The sequence below is a fragment of the Limulus polyphemus genome, unplaced genomic scaffold (assembly GCF_000517525.1).
Source record: "Limulus polyphemus unplaced genomic scaffold, Limulus_polyphemus-2.1.2 Scaffold1096, whole genome shotgun sequence".
Classification (NCBI taxonomy): Eukaryota; Metazoa; Arthropoda; class Merostomata; order Xiphosura; family Limulidae; genus Limulus; species Limulus polyphemus.
Window position 1 is genome coordinate 215,204 of NW_013666706.1, and position 21,428 is coordinate 236,631.

Genomic DNA, 21,428 nt, shown 5'->3' on the forward strand with positions numbered 1-21,428 from the left:
AACCTTCAGAAAAAACCTTTTAGAAAATAACTTTATATTTTATCTATTATTTTCACTATTGTATCCCTGTATGGGTTTGGTTGATTAGACTGACCTTGTAACCACCATAAAAAGTTAGGAAATAATATAAATTATGCTTTTTTCATTCTAGAATGACTACAAATTATAACATGAAACTACAAATGTTTAGTCTAAATAGTTTAAATCTCATAACATTAGACATGTATATATATATATATATTTATTATTTTTATTTTATTGACCTTTCAGCAGTGTCTGACTAACATTACAGACATTGAATGACTCATGTTATCATATTCAATAACATAATACTGGCCTTTACAAAGTCACCTGTCTTGGCTGTGTTCTAGTGGACCAGTATTTTGTAAAATAGTCACATTTTGGTTATAATGCATTATATATGTATATACATTATTACTATTTACAAATTATAACTTAAACTTCAATTATTTTTCTTAAAACATAGAACAGTAAATAAAGAAATATAGAAAACAATTATCTCTTCTAGTTACGAACTTTGTACTCACTTGCTACTTGCTGTAATTTGCTAAGCCTTATCAAGTTTTGCACACAGAGGATGTAAAACAAAATAATTTTTTTAGGTGTTATATATGCATTTTGAAATAACAAAAAAACATAAATTACTGTATCAATATCACGGAATTCCACTATAATTTATCAGGTTTATTAACTAAGCTGTATTTGGGTCTAAAAAAAATGATTTTTCGAGCTCAGTAACGTCTTACCTTACCATTTGGATTCTAGCATGAAAAGAAAGGGTTTCCCATGTAAATACTCTGCAGAGGCTGAGAAAACCACTAGGGGGATATTCTGAGCTATTGATTGGTTATACACATAATTGGGTGAAGTAGGTGTACGTAAGCAAGTATTTTCAGAAATGAAAGAGGTGGGCATGGCCACCTTGGTTGATTCACTAAATTTAATAATATCTCAGCAAATAGAAAAGAGAGGTTCTTATCTTATTTTCTAGCTTGTCAATATCGGTAATTTGAGAATGTAAATTGTAAGAACTATAGACTTTGTATTTGGACATCACAAACATCTAATTTTAACCAATGCTGCATTCAATATACCAAGTGACACTCACAAATCAATACTTAGGATTTTTTTTATATTAACTTTTAAATTAAGAAATTAACTAATGTATAATACTAAAGTTTAAATTATAATCTACAATTTGATACTGAACTTAACATACATTCATAAAATAGTAGTTCAATAAAATTTTGAATGTAAGTCTACAAATGAGATGACATGGATTTTGGCCCATGACCGGAGGAAGATACGTCTCGGTAGAGTTAAATAGACTACATACAACAGAAACTAGGAAACTAGTGTATTGGGAAAATAGCATCTTTCTTGAAGTTGTTAAAAAAATAATCAGTACTCCAATAAAAACTCAAAATAATAAAATTCTTGAAGATGAAAATAACTTCAGCTTTATCAACACTACAATTCATTATATTGAACACATCAGCAAAATTCTAATTGGATTATGAAAATGACTCGTGAAGAAACACAACATCAACATTAATACCGTAATCATACAAAAGCCAGGTGTTGAAGTTGAGAGCCTTATTGCTGACAATTGCTCCACTAAAAATAAAAACAGTGGAATCATCTACAAAATTACATGCAATTCATATGAACACTTGTATCAGAGAAAGCAGGAGAGAAATGAACCTCAGACTTAAGGTTCATTTCTCTCCTGGTTTCTCACATTTTTGAACACCTTATTTCTTAATGTGTGTAGTATGTGCAAAGTGCATGTAAACAGATATTCTCTTAGAAGTGTTAAGCACATCTTGAAAAATTCTGTTAAGTATATTACACGTAAGCAGTAGTAGTATTCTTAAATTTAATTTAACACATCTAGAATTTTTGTTAGAAGTACAGTAGACTCTCCCTGAGTAACCATCTCCCCAAGGAGACCACTGCAACATTTCAGGCAATATATAACAATCCCAACAATTTGCCTGTCTTTACCATTATAAAATATTTCCCCAGGCTGACCACTCCCTTATTTCATACTACGACAACTGAAATCAGTCTCGAGGCCATTGTTGACTTTCGATTTTGCTGGGTTTTTTTTTAGGATAAACATTAACAGGTGTGGTCATTGTTGATTGCAATTGTGTTCAATATTTGATAACACTCAATGCGTGTCACTTTTAAATTACTCTAATGGTGTTTCTAATTAAGTTTTATTGCCTTTTTGGATTATGATTTTTAAAATTCCCACCATAAAAAGCTTAAAAATATGCAATAAAATGAAGCAAATGTTATCATAATCAAATTACATAAAGCTTGTGCTACTCGTGAGCTATTGTAAAAATTTGTTTATTATTATTTTTATTACCTAATTTAGCTTTATCTATAGCCTAAAATTTTCTAATTGTTATAATTTTAGTTACTTTTATAATAATAAATAAAGAATAGTTAAGAAAAACAAAAAATATAGCACTTACCTGTGTAACTTGTGTAACAGTCATAGACTGTACTTCTATATTATCTCTAATACTTTCCCAATGCTACTAGTCCACAAAATGATTTTTTTAAAGTAAATAATGCATGGAAGAACACATACATGAATTTTTCTGGCTCTTTAATCATGTTACTTGAGCAGTTAGAAAATCAACTTAGCACCCCACTATGTTCTCATGGGAAAAATGTTTTCTCATCAACTAAATTGTCAATTATCTGTAACATCACGTAGCATGAATCATATTGCAATCAATCAGTTGAAATCTAGGATTTCTGTTGGTTATAAATTTAATAGGAGGTATCCACAAAAAAGCCACTTGAAAGGGCATTGTTTTCACATACTCTTTGATAACATTACCGTGACAGGTATACTCTGTATAAATATCGTATCGGTCAATGAGTAAAACATCAGTTTATTCTGTTTCGATCACACATGACATTTATTGTCAAATGCTCATATAAATATCTGTGACATAAATTCTATTCCAAAATGATGCAAAAAGCAAAGTCATCTGATCGTGTTGAGCTATTGTTGGCAGATAGTCATAGTTATTCAGACACATAATGCCAGCAATAAAAGCTAGTGCATTAGCTGAAGAGGAGTTCAATGTCAGCAAAACACAAATCCAGCAAATTTTAAAGTGTAAGGCTGAATATATGACAGCATTTGAAGAGAATCACCCATTTTCACGAAAACACATTTGTTCCAGGTTTGTGAGTGATGACCTTGAAGCATCATTATGGTCTTGGTATCAAAAAGCTATTGCTAAGAATATTCCAATTTCCAGACCTATATTGCAAGAAAAGGCACTTACAATAGCCACTACTCTGGGTCTTTTTGACTTCAAAGAATCTTCTGGATGGCTTACTAAGTTCAAAGCCACAACTCACAATCAGTGGTGAACGTACCAATGTCTATGCTATGGCAGTTGAGGAATGGAATGCAAAATTGCCTACTATTATAGTGGGATATGCACCTAGAGTCATCTACAGTATGGATGAAACTGAGGTCAGCTATTGTGGTTTACCAGACAAAACATTGTGTGTAAAAGGTGAACAGTGTGCTGGGGGGAAGTGATCAAAAGATAGACTAGGGGTTGCAATAATGTTGATGAATTTGAATGCTCTGTTGTGATCAGTAAGAGCACAAAACCCAGGTGCTTCAAAAACTTAAACATAAAGAGTGACTTATCCGTGGCTTGGTATGCTAATGAGAAGACGTGGATGACCAACACCGCCTTCCAAGACTGGGTTACAGGCTTCAATAAGTGCATGAAAGCATAGTGTTGCAACATTATCTTGCTGTTAGACAATGCCACATTGCACAGTCAATGTCAAAATTGTGTTCTTGCCTCTCAATGCAACATCAGTGCTACAATATCTCAACCAGAGTATCATTTGTGCATTCAAAGCCCACTACAAAAAGTGCTTAGTATGCTCTGTGTTATCAAACATGAATAAAGGCATGTTGCTCACAAACTTGGTGAAAAGTGTCAATGTGCTAAATGCTTGTGCTTGGATCAATTCCACCATGTATGAAATCAAAACCAGCACAGTATCAAAGAGTTTCGTGAAATGTTTCTTCGGTTCCCCCTCAATTGACAACAGCGAAGATGAAGGCTACAACATCCCTTTGGTTCAATGCTACAGCTTGCTAAAGACCATCTTCCCAATATTATCACCGACCCCAATGAATACGTCGACCAAGACAACAAATTTCACACCACCGAAGAATTCTGTGACTACTGGGAACAAGAACTTCTCAACAACATGAATGGTGACTGTCCCACTGAAGACGACGACCACAGCAACCAATCTACAGACACAGAAGAGTGCACAATCCAGTTAATGCTGAAGTGCATTGTAGACATGAAGAAGTTTGCACTAAAAAACCAGGCACACATGAAAATGATGGACAATTTAAGTAATGTAGATATTGTCCAAAGTGAAATATTCAACACTATGTCAAAAAAAAAAGAAAAACAATCCAGAATCACCAACGTTTTTGTGTAATAAAATGTATATGCACAGATGTTCTGTGACTGAAATTTGTAAAACACTTTAATGATAAAAATAAAGACAATAAAATAGAAAATCTTCAAGAAATGAATGATTATTAATAGTTTGGATTTACAATATGCGAAGAAATATCACACACGACATTACAATTCAATATTCAAGTATTTTACAGTTAATTGATGAATTGGTGGATCCCTAGTAAGACCACTTTTGTTTGGACCTAAAGGTGGTCTTAATAGGGAGAGTCTACTGTATATTCATGTAAGAAGTATTATTGTTTAATTTTACACATCTTGTTGAGTTGGAGAATGTTCAGTGCTCCTAATGTAGAATTTATTTTGATTTCTGCATGTTTCATAATTGCCAAAGTAAAGCAAAATATTTTTTTACAAATGAAGAAAAAATGTTTTTCCTAAAAAAATTATATTTCTTTCATCTGTAATTTTTTTTTAACCTTCTGATTTTTTCTTAGGTTTTTGAAGGAAACAAGCCAACTAATTCAATCATGATTCCAAAGCTAACTCCATTTAATCTTGGTGTTCTTATTGGTAAGAAATTAAATGTTTATTTAAATAGTTTAACTATAATTTTACCTATTTAATTATTATAACATATTGGTTAGTAAGCTGTTAATGACTCCTTCATTCTTTGTTGAATTTGGCAAAGCGTTATTCCTCTGAGAATCAGGTTTGATGAAATATCACACTCTTTCACCAAATGAGATTTTTTAAAATGCTCTAATTTTTGAAATGACTGGTTATGGGTCCAATATGAAGAATTTAGCATTTCAACTACATGCATGTTTATTTCACACTGCTGTTCAAATAGCTTCATGCTCATTGAATTATAATGCTCTTAGTGTTGATATTTTTAATCACATTGAAAGTACTTTTTAATATATTGGAAAAATATATTGTTACTTGAAATGACTATAATGAAAGTTATTTCAGTGTTAAAATCATACTATTTTAATGTTAAAAAAATTAAGAATGGAATTAATTTGAAGTCAGCTTAGAGATGGATAGAATAATGACATCCCCTATAGCTGAGGGTTATAGTTGGGCTTCTGTAACTACAAGTTATTTTTTAGTGTATATTTAATAAAGCTAAGAAGCTTGAAATTAATATCATACTTGTCATAGAAGACATTAGAAAGTACATCAAGAAATTCATGCCCATTTCCATACATAGAAGAGGCATAATGTTGAGAATTGTTTTGGAACTAGTAATCAAAAAATATAATTATCATCACAAGTGTAATTAAAGATATTTCAAGTTAAAGAAATTGTTCTTACTGTTTTATTGCAAGTTACAGCTTTTACAGTAAGGAAGAATATTTTTAAAACAGGTACAATGTTTTGATCAGTGGTGAGATTATTCTCAAGTATGCAAGATTTAACAATAAAGAAAGTTTTAGCATTTAAGTTTGTTGAATGTTGATTTAAATACTAAAACCTTTACCATTAAAACTTGTGTACTTGAGAATGATTGCACCAGTGAGTGAAATGTCTTATTTGTTTTAAAGATATTCTTCCTTACTGTAAAAGTTGTAACTTGTAATAAAATAATACTTGTAATCAGTAAGTAAATTCAAGATGAAACTGTTAAATTTTCTTCGTTTAATGTTGAAATCTGCCTCTCATATTGGTTAAAAGAAAAATATTTAATCTACTGAAGTTATAATAACTTTTTTGATATTTTAGTTTAGTAATCTGTAAACTCCTTATTGGATAGTTTAGTTGTTGTATTCATATTGAAATATATAATGGTAGTATATTAGTATATAAATCTATGCAGAAGGATGTTTTTTTTTCATTGCAAAGAATTTCAAGGTTTCCATGATGTTAAGTGAAGAAAATATCAGTTGTGTAAAACATTTTCTCAATAATCATTCTTTGTGTTTCCTTGAATAGCAATGTATGAACATAAAATCTTCACTCAAGGAATTATCTGGGACATCAATTCGTTTGATCAGTGGGGGTAAGTGTGTTAATTGTTGTTTGTACATTAAGAACACATCACATTTTTTGATCACTTTTTATTTTGTCATTGAAAACAGCACAACAATTAAAAAGTTTCAGTTATTTAATATTTAATATCAAGAGTTCTTATTGTAGTTTCACTTAGTGCTGACTGAGTGTCATAAGAAGCCATTACTTCTCAACAGGTATCTAAAACATATTTAAAAGCATTTGTCTAAATTTTAACCAGAAACAAACAATGGCTAAGGGCAGAAAAATAATTCAACTTCTGTTTGTCTGGAGGAAAATATTTTAAACTTTTAAGTAACAAATCAAAATGGCAGAAAATTCAGTATTTTACCTAGTTATAATGCTAAAAACATAAAACAAGTAGAAAATTAAAGAAAATATTGAGGAAAGTTAACCCTTTCCAGATGGGTCATGGATGAAAGGCCATGTCGTTGCATTTGTTGATTTGGATTCAAAATGTTATTGAACTACTATTTCATAAATTTATGTCAATTAGTTTGGTATCAAACTGTAGATTATAATTCAAATTTTAGTATTATATCTTATGCAATTTCTTAATTTAAAAGTAAATATTAAAAAAACACAGTTAAACATCAGGGTGTGTTGAATGCAGCACTGGTTCAAATTAGATGTTTGTCAAGTCAAAATACTAAGTATAGTTTCTTGCGAATTAGAAATTCAAATTACTGATATTAATAAGCTAGAATATAAAATAAGAGCCTCTTAACTTTTCAGTTTGTTACGAAATTCCTCGTGTAATAAATCAAATATAGTGGCACACCACCCACCTCTTTCCATATTTGGAAATGCTCCCTTATATACACATCTATATATGACATGAATAACCAATCGGAAGCTAAGAATGTCCCCCTAGTGGCTTTCTCAGCCATTTTAATATGCTTGGATGCCATCTATTTCTTTCGAACCAAGATTTCAAGGAGGTAGGTATAGAGGTAAGTTGAATCTAGTTTGCTCAAAAGTTCATATTTTTTAGACTGAGATACAGCTTAGTTACTAAGCTTGATAAATTATAGTGAAATTCTGTAGTATTAATATAATAATTTATGATTTTTTAGTTATTCAAAAGCATATACTAAATCTAAAAAATATTTTGTTTCATGGTCTCCACGTGCAAAATTTTTAAAGGCTTATCAACCTACATCAAGCAGCAACCGAGTACAATGGTCGTAACTAGAAGAGATAATTGTTTGCTTTACTTCTTTATTTACTCTTTTATGTTTTTAGGAAAAATAAGTTTAAGAACTTATTTCAAAATAGCAATAATCTATATACATATATAATGTATAATAATTGAAATTTGACTGTATATTACAAAAATTACTCATCTACTAAAAAACAGCCAAGGCAAGTTACTTTGTACAGACCAAGGATCAGTTTTATGTTATTGGATACGGTAACATGAGTGCATGTGAGCCGAGTCATTGTAATTTCTGTATTGTTTGCCAGGCATGGGTGAAAGGTCAATAAAATAAAAATAATAAATATATATAAATGTATAATGTTACGAGATTTATGCTACTTAGTCTAAACATTTGTGTTTGTGTTATAATTTGCAGTTATTCTATAATGAAAAAGGCATATTTTATATTTGTTTCCTAATTTTTTAACGTGGTTATGAGATTGGTCAAACCGTACAGAGATTTATTACGGAAAATAAAATAATACTTTTTTCTTAAGAAATGTTTCATAACTATCTGAACATTATAAAAATTTTGCATGTAAAATTTTAAAATTTTCTCATGCACAAAAGTATTTTAATCTTAAAATGAAAATTACTTTACATGTTGGATAGGCAACATGCAAAAAGAAAAAAAAAGGCAGAAGAAAAATCTTGTTTTACAAAGCTTAAGACTTAATAAATAAAAAAATTGATATCTTGCATATGAAAGTATTGTAGTGTTTACTGATAATCTGTCAAATTTCATTGACATATGCTTACTAATTTAAAAGTTATAGCATGAAAACTATAACAAGCACAAAATGGTTATGAGGTCAGTCCATGCTGAAAGAGTTAAGTACAGTCCAAAACATAAACACAATAACCATGAATTACAAACCCAAGCCTTAATAATCTGGTTGTGAATATTTTCTTTTATAAGATTTATCAGCATAAATATATTTCAAATTATTTGAAAGGTCGTTTTTTTGTATTTTGTGTGTATTTAATGACCAAAATGAAAACTTGGTTCAGTGTCATCATTTCAAAAATATTGTATTTATTCAGTTGAGCCCATTCACAATATATCATAAGGTTGAAAGAGAAACAATTCTAATTTTGTTTTCATGAAACACCAACTAGTGTTACATAGATTGTTTGGCACTGTAAGAAATATATAAAAAGCTGCTCACTATGCCCTAAAATTATATGTACCCTTTAAAAAAACTTCTAATTTTGTTGTAATTTTAATATGTTACTGATCAAATATTCTGTGATGTTTTTGTAGTAGTTTAAGTATGACTTGAAGTCCAGGCAAAAAATAAAATTGTATACTCTTGAAAAATTGCAGATACACTTAAAAACTTAAACAATTGAATTTTGGACCTGGGGCTAAACAGTTATTAAAGTTGAACTTTCTGGGTAAACTGCCAAAGCTATTTATTGTTAAATGATACATAAAGAATGTTCATGAAAAAATAAATAAAAAGATACCCTGAAAACTGAAAGCATCAAATTAGTCTTATTAACTTGACATTGTAGGAATTTTAGAGATATTTTATTTATTGACCTTCAAACATGCCATTCATTTCCAGACATTATGGATTGAGACAGTTGGAATTAAGATGGCATGCTATCAAAGTGTCTCATAAGCTAGTGAGTTCTTAAATTAGTGTGTTATAAGCTTGGGAACTTAATTTCAACCCAATTATTTATTCTTTCTTGACTATACATAAAACATTTCCCCAGACTTTACCCCTTTCTTTTGATTAAAAAATTCTACCTCATTTTTGCAAATTGATCAAAGTTATTAAAAAAATTCACCCAAAAAATCATAACCCCTACTTACAACACTACTTTATATAATTTAGTTATCACAGACTAATTAATAAACTAGTTTATAACAAACTACTTCATACAATGTAGTTATAGCCAAATAATTCATAAACTTCAAAGTTAATAACACAAAAACTCATGCTCCCTAACTTATAACACATTGATTCATAATCTATAGTTTATGCTACTTCATAGATTTCCAAACTTGGAGAACACTAATTTATAAGTTCCCAAGCTTATAACACACTAATTTAAGAACTCACTAGCTTATGAGAAAAAAAAAACAATAATGCATAAATACAGAATATAAAAAGTACAGCTGACTACTCTCTATATGATGGAACTATTTCTATGAAAATAGAGGAACAAGAAAACCTCTGCTTACTATGAACAAAAGTAAAAGTAACTGTAATATACAGCAAAATATACCAAACCCAACTCTTGCATCTGCCAAAATTGAAACTGATACCTTTGATTCAGACATTAATTCCATTTCTGAAATTTGTTCAATTACAGATACAAAAACTAATACCAACAAGCAACAACCTCCCTACACTAATAAAGATATTGAAACAAAAATTGCAGCTGTAAGGAACAAGACAAGGAAAGTTTTACAAAGACAGAAATCATTAAGCCAAGCCTGACTTCCATCTCAAAAAACAGTAAGCCCTTAAAAAGCTCAAAACATCATATCATCAAAGAATTGGACAAATATAAAGGTTTTGTAGTTATGAGTAGAAAACTTTACGAACAAATAATATTTGATCATCTGAAAGATGAGAATATGTTTCGAATACTTAATAGTGTCCCCACTAAGAAAATTGAGATGAAAACTAAAGAGATTATGTATGAACTTGCAAAAACAAGTAACCTCCCTATGAAGCTTCTAGATGAACTTAAATCATCTAATAGCCACATTCCAGAATTATATGGTTTACTAAAAGAACATAAACTGGATATACCAATAAGACCCATAGTCTCAGCATATGGCAGAGCTACTGAAAATCTGTCTTTGCTTATGCAAACAATTTTAATGCTGTTATTGAATTTTGTTTCAGTGCACTTAAATAACAAGACCTGCTATAACAAATCAAGGATGTACCTCACAACAATACTCTTTAGATTGAACATCATAACTTTACCCATCTATACAGACAAAGATGTTATTAACACAACGTGTGAATTCATGCTTAATCGCAAACAGTTTGAATATGTATGGAATGACAATAGACGCTGTTGGAGAAATTTTATATTTCATCCTTCATTATGGATATTTTCATTTTGACACCAAATATATCTTCAACTAAGTGGTGTCTCAACTGGTGATATAGTCACTGTTATTTATGCCATAATATTTATGCACATCTTTGAAACAACGGTAAGTGGTGTCAAAATACCAACACTGGCCTTGATATCTGGCTTTGATACAATCAGTGACATGCTTGGACTATGGCCTTCCATCCTTTAATCAAATTTTTAGACTCCAACATCTAATTCATCCCTGGATGAATAGGGACAAAGTATGGTGTGTATAATATTGATTTTATTTTTTCATATTTTGTTATTTCAACCTGTAACTTGGATAGAACTTTTGTTTACTACAAGTAGAAATGAAATATTTCAACAATACAGTTCTTTCAACAATAAGCTTTACAACTTAATATGTCAAATAAAATATATTTTATACACCAATATGCACTACAGAAATTAAATATATATAATTAAAAGCTTTCAGAGAATAAAAATTGCTGTAAGTATATTTTTGGTCATTTTACTGTGGCCTCATCTTTCAGTATAGCACAATTTACCGAAGGATGCTGTACTGTTGCACTTTCAGCTGGAATGCAGAGTAAGATTAATACTGAGCTGACTTCAGGAAAGGGTCCAGCACTCTTGCTTGCATCCACAACTTTATAGTGGTAGACACTTTCCTTTCAGTAAAACCCAGAAATCAGACCCCTAGTTATAAGCTAGGGAGTTCATGAACTTAGCTTTGATGAGCTGACATAGTGGTAAAGCAAAAGTTCTTAATTTGTCTGTGTAGAGTACCTTTCTCTAGAGTGTACTTTTATCACTAAAAATCTTATACATTGCCCAATTTTTTGCATTTAGATATTTTTACTGACATGTAACCACACATAAAAATCTTTTTTTGCATTGACTTTTAATGGAAGGGTTGAAGAAGCTTCTTTTAGACTAAACAGTACATTTTATCCTATACTCTGGTTATCTTTAGTTGTGGTTATATATCTTACAATAAAGATGAGCCCTTTTGTGTGTGTGTGTGTGTGTTAGCATCTATCACCCAAAGTTTTGCTGGTTGATTACCGTAATTTTTAGTATGGCGAATGAAAACTGTCCAACAGTATACAGAGCTATTTTGTTTTAGAATTTTTGCCTGAGAAGGGGCCATATTTCTTTCTTTTTGTAGATGTTTGGCTTGAATTACCCAGAGTTGACTGGCTTAATTGTTGTACTTGTTTTATAACTGAAAACTATCTGATGTTGTACATAGATTATTTAGCTTTAGGAATTTTGCCTTGAAATAGAGCACATTTCCACTTTTATGTAGATTTTTGGCTTTCAATTTAAAGACACAAGTAAATCTGTTAAATGAGTCAATTATTACCTTTCACATAGCAGAGCATGCAATGGCCATCTAATGAGGTCTTTAGAAATGTTATCTAACATTGTCCTGTATACAAAATACTTTTATTTTTGGTAATTTACAGTAAATGTCTATGTTAAATTAAGTAGCAAGTTAAGTCCAGACTTGTGTTTCATCATTATGTGACTTTTAACTGACAACTCTTCATTGAGCTTGTAAAGAACTTTTATAATCTTGACCTTTTGCTAGGATTTACCAAAATTTTTCTTGATAACTTAGGTCATGTTAACCTTCATTTTCATTTTTATTGTATAAAAAAAAATTTTTGTCTTTGTAATTTCCAACCTATGACCCTGGGTTAGTAACACTAACTCTCAGTTTCCCAGTATTAAACAAATATATATGTATAGTAGCATCATCTGTATTGACTGTCTTTTTTTACAAGATTTTTTTTCTTGCATTCAACAATATTTGGATTATGTATTTATATGCTTAATGAAGATTCAGAAGGAAGGTTTATTTCAGTATTTTATCTCATGTCCCCCCCCCCCCCCCATCAAATATTGGATAGATTTTCAGTTGGATGAATTAGTACATTTAATAGAAATAAGGAGAATAATTTGTCTTGTCAAAGGGTTTTCTAAAGTAACTGATGAACCCATCTGTGTGTACTTTGACAAAAACGAGACAATTATTTAAAGTTCAAGATACAACTGTGGTAACCCGTGGAGTAATGCAAGTCAATATATCACAGAATTTTACAGTAAGAAACAAAAAAACAGAAAAAAAAATATTTGTCTCGTCAATTGGATTCTAAGGTAATTGAATCAACCTGTGTGGACTTTTGACAAGAAAAGAGAATTATTAAGAGTTTCAGATACAACTGTGATATCCTATAGTGTAAAGAATGTTTGTACAAATGCTTGGCTTGTTTTGAATATATTATTTTAAAACAAGTGGATTGTGTGCTCTCCATTTATTGTTCGAATTTAATGCCAACAAGTCACAGACACCAACTTCAGAAAAATCCCACTCATATACTAAAATCCTGACAAAAACTATAACGACTTTAAACGAGCACAAAATGGTCACATGGTCAGTCAATTTTGCCGAGCCCATGTGGAAAGGGTTAAACTGTGAAACTCACTTTAAAATATTGCCTGTTATGGCTAATCATTTGTAAGCCGGCTAACTTAATGTTTTCTAACTTTTTTCTGACTGAGCCTTTACTTTCATTTCAGTTTTTCTCTACTTGATTTGCACTTGCTTGGTCGCCTATATTTATACATTGTACATTTAGGCCTCGAAATTTCAACAAATTTCACAATGTTATAATGGAGCAATACTCAGTTAAGGTAATGAGAAAAACACAGAAGATTTGAGTAGTGTGGCATCAACAAAGCCTAGACAACAATGTAATTACATACACAATGTATGACTCGTACAGAGTTACATAATGAAATATGTCACAACTAACTCTTAAAACAATCTTCAACATTCCTGTCATGAAACCAAACAATCATTGAATATTAAGTCACAAAATATACTAAATAATAACACTTACACTAAACAGTCTTGTATATTTAACAATAGTTCCTCTTCAAGAAAAATGTTAATATTTTACACTATATACAAAGACTGTTCTTAGTTCACATACTAAATCTTGTCATATAGTCTACACCAACATTTACAGTTTCCTTGTTGGCCTCTCTTCTCACAGGGCTTCCGGGAGAGCTTCATCTTGACAGGATCCCTTGTCTTCATCTTGATCTTTTGTCATCTCAGGTCTGTCTTTTTAATCTATCTGTGTACTGCCACTGTATATGTTGTACCTCTTTTTTTTTCTTACTAGTCAGTTCTTCACTTATGTTGACGTACTTGTAAGTCTCAATGGTCTAAGGCCTAGTAGGTCTTTATCTTCTGTAACAAAGTCACTGCTCTCTGGTTCTGCATCTATGACAGCCACACTTGCCATGTTCATCTGTACTTCAATAGCTGCACCCTTAAGGTCTTCTTCCCTTACGAAGTACCTCTTCAACAGATTGGCATGATAGACCTTGGTCATCCCATCCTCTTTCACCTTATAGTACATTCTGTTGACCACTTCCTGTACAGCAAAACGTCCTTTTTACTGCTGGATGAGTTTGTTGTTGGCTGCAGGTAGCAGAACTAAGACTTTCTGGCCAACCTCAAAATATCGATCCTTGACCTTTTTACTGCCTTTGATATGTTTAGCTTCACCAGTAGAACTGCTTTAATAGATACGGTTCAATACTCCTTTCCAGTCCTCTGTTTTGTAAGTCTCTTTCCATTTTGTCTTTTGCTGCACTTTCTGTTGGGCACTGTCCCAAAGTTTCTGTGGAGAAGGTCTTTATTCTGCATCTCCTTCAGTTCCCCTGAAACTACATTTGGGATGTTGCTTTTTGAGACTTTAAGAGGCTTCATATGTTGCTTTATCCTCTTCTCTTGAACTCTAGCAGTGATTGCAGATGCTTCTTCCATCTTCTTTCTATCTGGTTTCTCCAAATTCCTAATACCTGGTATGTTTGCAATCACCAAGTCAAATATTGGTGCCTTGATACTCATGGCTTCAAGGTCTCCTACAAAATGTGGAGTATACACCTTTATTTTTGCTATGGGAGGCTTTCTCACTGTCCTATCAATTAGTACACACAGATGTACTTTGCCTGTCATTTGGTCATCAGATAATTGACTGGTTCTCACTGCTGCACTACTGCACCCAGTGTCTCGTAGAATCTTCACTTTCTTGTCCCCAGCATATCCTTCACCTACTGGCATGTTGTGATTTGGTATCACCTCTTGATGTTTGTCACACGCTCCAAGCACTACTGGAACTGTTGATCCATTTGCTAACTTGAGCTAACCAATAGTCTTGCACTGATTAATCATGGAATTGGCACTTCCTTCTTGTGCTGAATCTAAAGTGTTCTTTTGGTAATGTTTCTTCTGGCAGTAGCATCCGTGGTGACAGTCTCCTGTTCCTTGCCAGCACCATCTTTATAGGTAGCTCCAGCTGCTTTATGTTGAGATTTCTGCTGTTGCTTGTTGGTGATGGAATTACACTCCTTTGCAGTGTGTCCCATTTTATAACAAATATAGCATCTCTTCTCTCATTTGTCTGTTAATCTTCTGTCATCTTTGGTAGACTCCTGTTCCTGCTCAGCCACCACTGGTTTCAACTTTAACTGGATATTCTTGAATTTGCCAGTTATACTCCTTCCATGGTTTTCAATATACTGTTCTGCCAGCTATGGGTTTCAATATACTGTTCTGCCAGCTTGATCATCTCTTCCACGTCTTTTGGTGCTTTCTACTTTAGGAACAGTAACATGTCAATTGAACATGTGATCATGAACTGCTCACGTATTAGAGGATCTGCTAGTCTCTCAAAACTATTTTCATACTTGACCATGTCAGTCTATCTTGTGAAGTACCACCATAGACGTGCCACAAATTGAAATAGAGGTTTAATTTTTCTGAAGTTTTGATGAAATCCTTCCTCAGTAAGTTTATAGCATTTTAGCAAGGCCACTTTTGATATTTCATTGTCAATGTCATGCATGCATATACTTTAGCTTTTTTCCTGTGGGAAGTGGGCTGAGTCAGACTGCCCAGTCATCTTTGTCCCAGTTCTGACTTTGGGCTAATCTTTTATATCTCTCCAAGAAAGCATCCATGCCATCTTTCTGTTCATCAAATTTGGGCAGCTTGGGTTAGCTGGCCCTGACCCCATTGTCATTCTTGGGTCTTCTTCCTATTGGGTAAGCTTTGCAATCTCAATTTGTGCTCTCATTCTCTATATTTCCAGTCTCTTCTCTCTCTCTCTCCTTTTCTTTTTTCACAGTTTGTGCTCTTATTCTCTCTCTCTCTCTATTTCCAGTCATTCTTTTCTCTCCTTCTTCATTCTCTCTTTGTGCTCTTATTCTTTCTTTATTCCAAGTTTCCTTTCCTTTTCTTCTTTCTCTCTCTCTCTCTCTCCTTTCCTTCTTTTAGTCTTTCTTCCTCTCTTTTTCTCTCTCTAGTTCTTGTTGTTGTTGTTGTTTAAAAACTCTCGTAGTTTGCTATCTTTTAACCCAAGATGCTCATCTTTTTCTATCCATTTATCAAAATCTGTTGATGTGGTTATATAGTGTGATTGTAATCTCTACACTATTTTTGCCACCACTACAGTTGTGTTTATATAGGCCTACTTATTTCTGCTGGCATTGATGTCTTTTTCTACTACCATTTACCGTTGTATAATCCTGGCTGGCTCGCCAGATGTTAGGGTATTAGTATACTAGTGGGATTCTTCTACAGTAGGTGTCTATTACTTATTGGTGATAAATTCAAACAAAATACAGACAGCACACAATGTTACTCCATGGGTTACCACAGTTGTATCTCAAACTTTAAATGATTCTCATTTTTGTCAAAGTCGACACAGATAGATTGTTATTTTAGAACACCCTTCTCCTTATAAATTCTTTACACTATAAGATATCGCAGTTGTATCTGAAACTCTTAATAATTCTCTTTTCTTGTCAAAAGTCCACACAGGTTGATTACATTACCTTAGAATCCAATTGACGAGACAAATAATTCTTTTCTATTTTGTTTCTTACTGTAAAATTCTGTGATATATTCACTTATGTTAAACCATGGATTACCACAGTTGTATCTCAAACCTTAAATAATTCTCTTTTTCATCAAAGTCTACACAGATAGATTGTTATTTTAGAACACCCTTTCACAAGACAGATTATTCTCCTTATCTCTATTAAACTGTGAAACTCACTTTAAAATATCAACTGTTATGGCTAATCACCCACACGGTGGCTAAATTCATGTTTTCTAACTTTTTTCTGACTGAAAGTTTACTTTCACTTCACTTTTTTCTCTACTTAACTTGTGCTTGCTTGGTCACCTATATTTATATGTTGTTCACTGAGGCCTCAAATTTTCGACAAACTTTGTGATACTGTAATCGAACAATAGTCAAGGTAGTGAGAAAAACACTGAAGATTGAGGTAACGTGAAGTCAACAATATTAAACATCATAAGAATTAGGAAATAAATTTAAATTACCCTTTCTTTTGTTCTAGAATGACTTCAAATTTTAATAGGAAACCACAAATGTTTATTCTAAATAGCTTAATTTTTGTAACAGTATACATCTATTTATATTAATTAATTTTGTGTTTTATTGAACTCTGAACCTTGCCCGACTAGAAATACCCTGACATAAGTTGAAAATTACATGGCACACCTGCAGCTTGCATTACTGTATTGAATAGCATAATGCACAAGCTGCTCACTAGTATACCCCATTAAAATTCTTATTTCATTTTTTTCTTTATCTTACCTAAATAAATTTCTATTTTTTTACATTTTAGTTACTCTTATAATAATAAAGAAAGAAAATAAATGAAAAATAAAAACCTCGTAACTGATTATCAGACACTCTTTTCAATAAAGCTTTTTATTTTATCTGTTATTTACTCTACTATAACATTATACTTGATTCTCCAGTTTGTATAACGAAAATAAAGGTTCCAAAGTGCAAAAGAAAATGTATAGTATTGTTAGTATTGATCAAAAAGTTTCAAAGAACTTATGGTCAGAGTTTATATTTCACACCTTTTCACACTTATTTTCTGTACTAATTTGAATGTTGGGAGGCAACTTAGAAACTAGATCAAACAAAATGAATAGCATTGTCTGTCTTTTTCAGTATGGATCACTAAATTCCAAAGTAAAACTCCTGAGAGTTTCTTCTAATCTTTTCCCATATATTTCTTATGTTTAATTTACTGTTAGCAGTTGAAGTAGAAACCTGCCGAATATATAGTAATGAATTGCCACTCCTTACTTAGTGTGACGCTGTCAGTATCAAATAAGTTCATGCAGCACATTTCTCCCAGAACTTTCCTTACTTTGAAAACACAGTGGGGTAGGATTTACCAAACTTAAAATGTTTATTATGACTGATCCAATGAGTTGATAAGAGGACGTATCCTATGGAGTCTATTCGAATCCCAGCTCCGAGAACACAATGGGAGAGAATTTATCAGCTTATTTACAGTACAGTGATTGCAACAAGAATTATCAAAAGTACTTTATAAAAGTGAAAGAAAATATATATGATATGGCTCTGTACCTGATCCAATAAATTTGTTAAGTATTTAGATGTTAGTTAACCTCCTGGGTGGTCGGGATTTAGTGTTAGTATAGGTATAAAAGTGTGTAAGTGCTTATGAACATCCTGTTTCCCATACTACCATGTTTACACAGTAACCAATAAATGCGTAGTTCTAGTAATATAAATACAGCCCATTTTGGCTGAGGTAGTATTTTTGGCTTAGACTTCTTGCTTATCAATTTAGAAACAAAGTATTCAGTGATTACTTTGCTTGAATGTATAATATGTTATAAAGCTTTTCCATATTTTTATTTTTAATATTGGTTTTTTACAGAAACATTTTTATATAAATTTTCCTTCATCTATACACTTGTATGTAAAGATATTCCTTTTCATGTGTTAAGATCAGTTTATCAGTGATAAATTTATTTCATTGACTTTTATAAGCCATTCCATCTTTCTCAATTTACATAAACAAACTTTTCCTGAATTGTCAAGCCTTTAGTTTTGTGTAATTTGTTTTTATTCTACCTCAATGCAAATGAGTAGAAAAATAACACACGTTCAATAAACAATTATACTCGTCTATAGCTCTAGTGTACCAGTATTATGTAAAATACAGTAACATTTTGGCTACCATATATTACATATGTGAATATATATAATTATTATTATTTTCAAATAAATACTTTAAAATGTCAGTTACTTTTCTTAAAACATAGAACAGTAAATAAAAGATATTTGGAAAACGATCTCTACTACTTACGATGTTACAAAGTCCTTTTCTGCACTTGCTAACCCTCATCATAAGCCTTGTCCAAATTCACATGTGGAGATGGAAAAATAATAATTTTTGTAGACTATATATATGCATTTTGGAATACCAAATAATTATAAATTACAATACCACAAAAATCCCCTGTAATTTACCAGGCTTCCTAATTAAATTGTATTTGGGTCTAAAAAATCCAATTTCTGTTCAGTAAATAGCCTTGATTATAATACTTCAAACTTTCCAATGATATAAGAGCTTTTCTCTTGTAAATAATTTAGGAAGAGTAACAGAATTACATAGAACAAATGTAGAGCTTTTGATTGGTTATAAAGTTATTGGTATACAAAAGTAGGCATAGATAAACAAGTCTTCTTAACTCGATCACTGCTGGCTACTAACTTTCTGCATAGCCAATGCAAGTCTTGCTATATTTATTTCCACCAATAAAACTAGGGGATGAAGTTGTTTGAAACTTCATTAAAACTGTTGTGAATACATGTAGTTTAAGAAACATAAAACCTGTTACTTTTGATACATTTAGTTTTTCTTATATCATCTTTAATATCTTGGAAAATTACATTAGGAAATGGTATTTATAAGATATTATTAGGATATTTTTATTTGTTCCATATTTGAACTTCTTACTTTTTATGTTTTAGTACATTGTTTTAAATTCTCTAAAAACTTTTTATTGTCCATAAAATGCAAATTTTGTCTACTTAAAAATTTTTAATAATCAGGTTCTCTCTTTATGGTTTCAAGTAATGTACAAGACTGAAAATAATATTACTATGTAAACCTAAACAATAACCAAGTGTTTTTTATTTTTAAATAGGATTTCAAATTTATATATGTACATAAAAAAACATTTTTTTCCTTAATGTATTTTTATTTCAAATTTAAGTTTCTTTGCAGTCGTACTTATGTTTATTGTGCCGAAAAAACTCTGAGGTTAACAGCATGAACTTCGTATGTTTGCCATAAACTCTCTTATCCTCGTTAAGCCCAGACTGGGTGCATTTGAACATTACTGTAGATATGATAGTAAGAAAGCTTTTTGGTACTTGAATATCATGTCTTTGAACTTTCAAACAAGTTATTTCAACATATGTCCTTGTATATTGTTTCACTATACAGATAAAACTAATTGCCACTACTAGTGAATGTATGTAATAGCTTACAGTACAGGTGGTTTGAATAACACTGCCTGACCCTAGTTACTTGATACATTCTGTTACAAGATATTACCAAAGGATACAGACACCATAAATTACAAAGAAAATCACAGCACTTAAAATATTAGTCTAGGTCACATTCCTCTCATTATAGGCAAGATTTATATTGGAATTAGACATTTAAGCTCTTCAGTGTATTGACACCCCAACTGTGAGAATGTCATAGCTTCCCCTGTATTATTGAGATGAATGTGTTTAATCTGTTTCACAACCAACATATGGGCTTTATTGTTGTCACTTGTACACTGAGTTTTAACACGTATATAAAAGACTCTTACAGGAATAAAAACTTCATTTACCAACAGAACTCATGCCCAGCAATTTGTAAGTCTTCACTGAAATTATCATTGAAATCGTGAAATTGGAGAACTTCAAATTTCATCTAAGGTAAGATGTGTTTTTATACATAATAATTATACATATTCAAATATGTTATGTTGCTAAGGGTGAATAATTAAACAAGATACCTTTATTGAAATTAGTTTCACTTTATTTTGTTTTAGACATATGTATATCACCATCATACATGGAGTGATATCTTTCAGTAATATAATATCAGAAGTATTTACTTTTATTTATAAACTGTTTGTGTGTATTAGTTCTACCTGCTCCTTACACAGAATAATAATTTCTTGCATTTATTTTTAGTTTCCTGGATATCAAGAATAAAGAGATAGATTGAAGTATCTCCCAACACCTATTTGGATATCACACAAAGTAAGATGTATGTTTTTTTTTATATAACATGTAATTAGTAAATTTCTACTGGAGTGATATATTTCAGTAATGTAATGTCAGAAGTATTCACATACTTATGTATAAACTGTTTGTATGTATTAGTTCTTCCTGCTCCTTACACAGAATAATAATTTATTGCATTTATTTTTAGTTTCCTGGATACCAAGAATAAAGAGGTGGATTGAAGTATCTCTCAACACGTATTTGGATATCACACAAAGTAAGATGGATGCTTTTTTTATACAACACGTTATTAGTAAATTTCCATGGTGTTTATCTTTTTGATGATAAATATGTCATACGAATTAGTTTTTACTTTATTTTGTGATTTTGCTTATGTCCATACACATACAAACAAAATGTACATTTGTTAAATGTATT

The 21,428-nt window shown here is 31.3% G+C and overlaps 1 protein-coding gene across 1 annotated transcript in view; it reads left to right on the forward strand.

Annotated features, from left to right (window-relative positions):
• LOC106462108 (glucose-6-phosphate isomerase) overlaps positions 1-21,428 on the forward strand; it is an 88,657-nt gene that overhangs the window by 61,657 nt on the left and 5,572 nt on the right. Inside the window, exons 15-16 of the mRNA XM_013921993.2 lie at positions 5,018-5,093; positions 6,459-6,525. Coding sequence (XP_013777447.1) covers positions 5,018-5,093; positions 6,459-6,525 — 143 coding nt within the window. The remainder of the gene's footprint in view (positions 1-5,017; positions 5,094-6,458; positions 6,526-21,428) is intronic.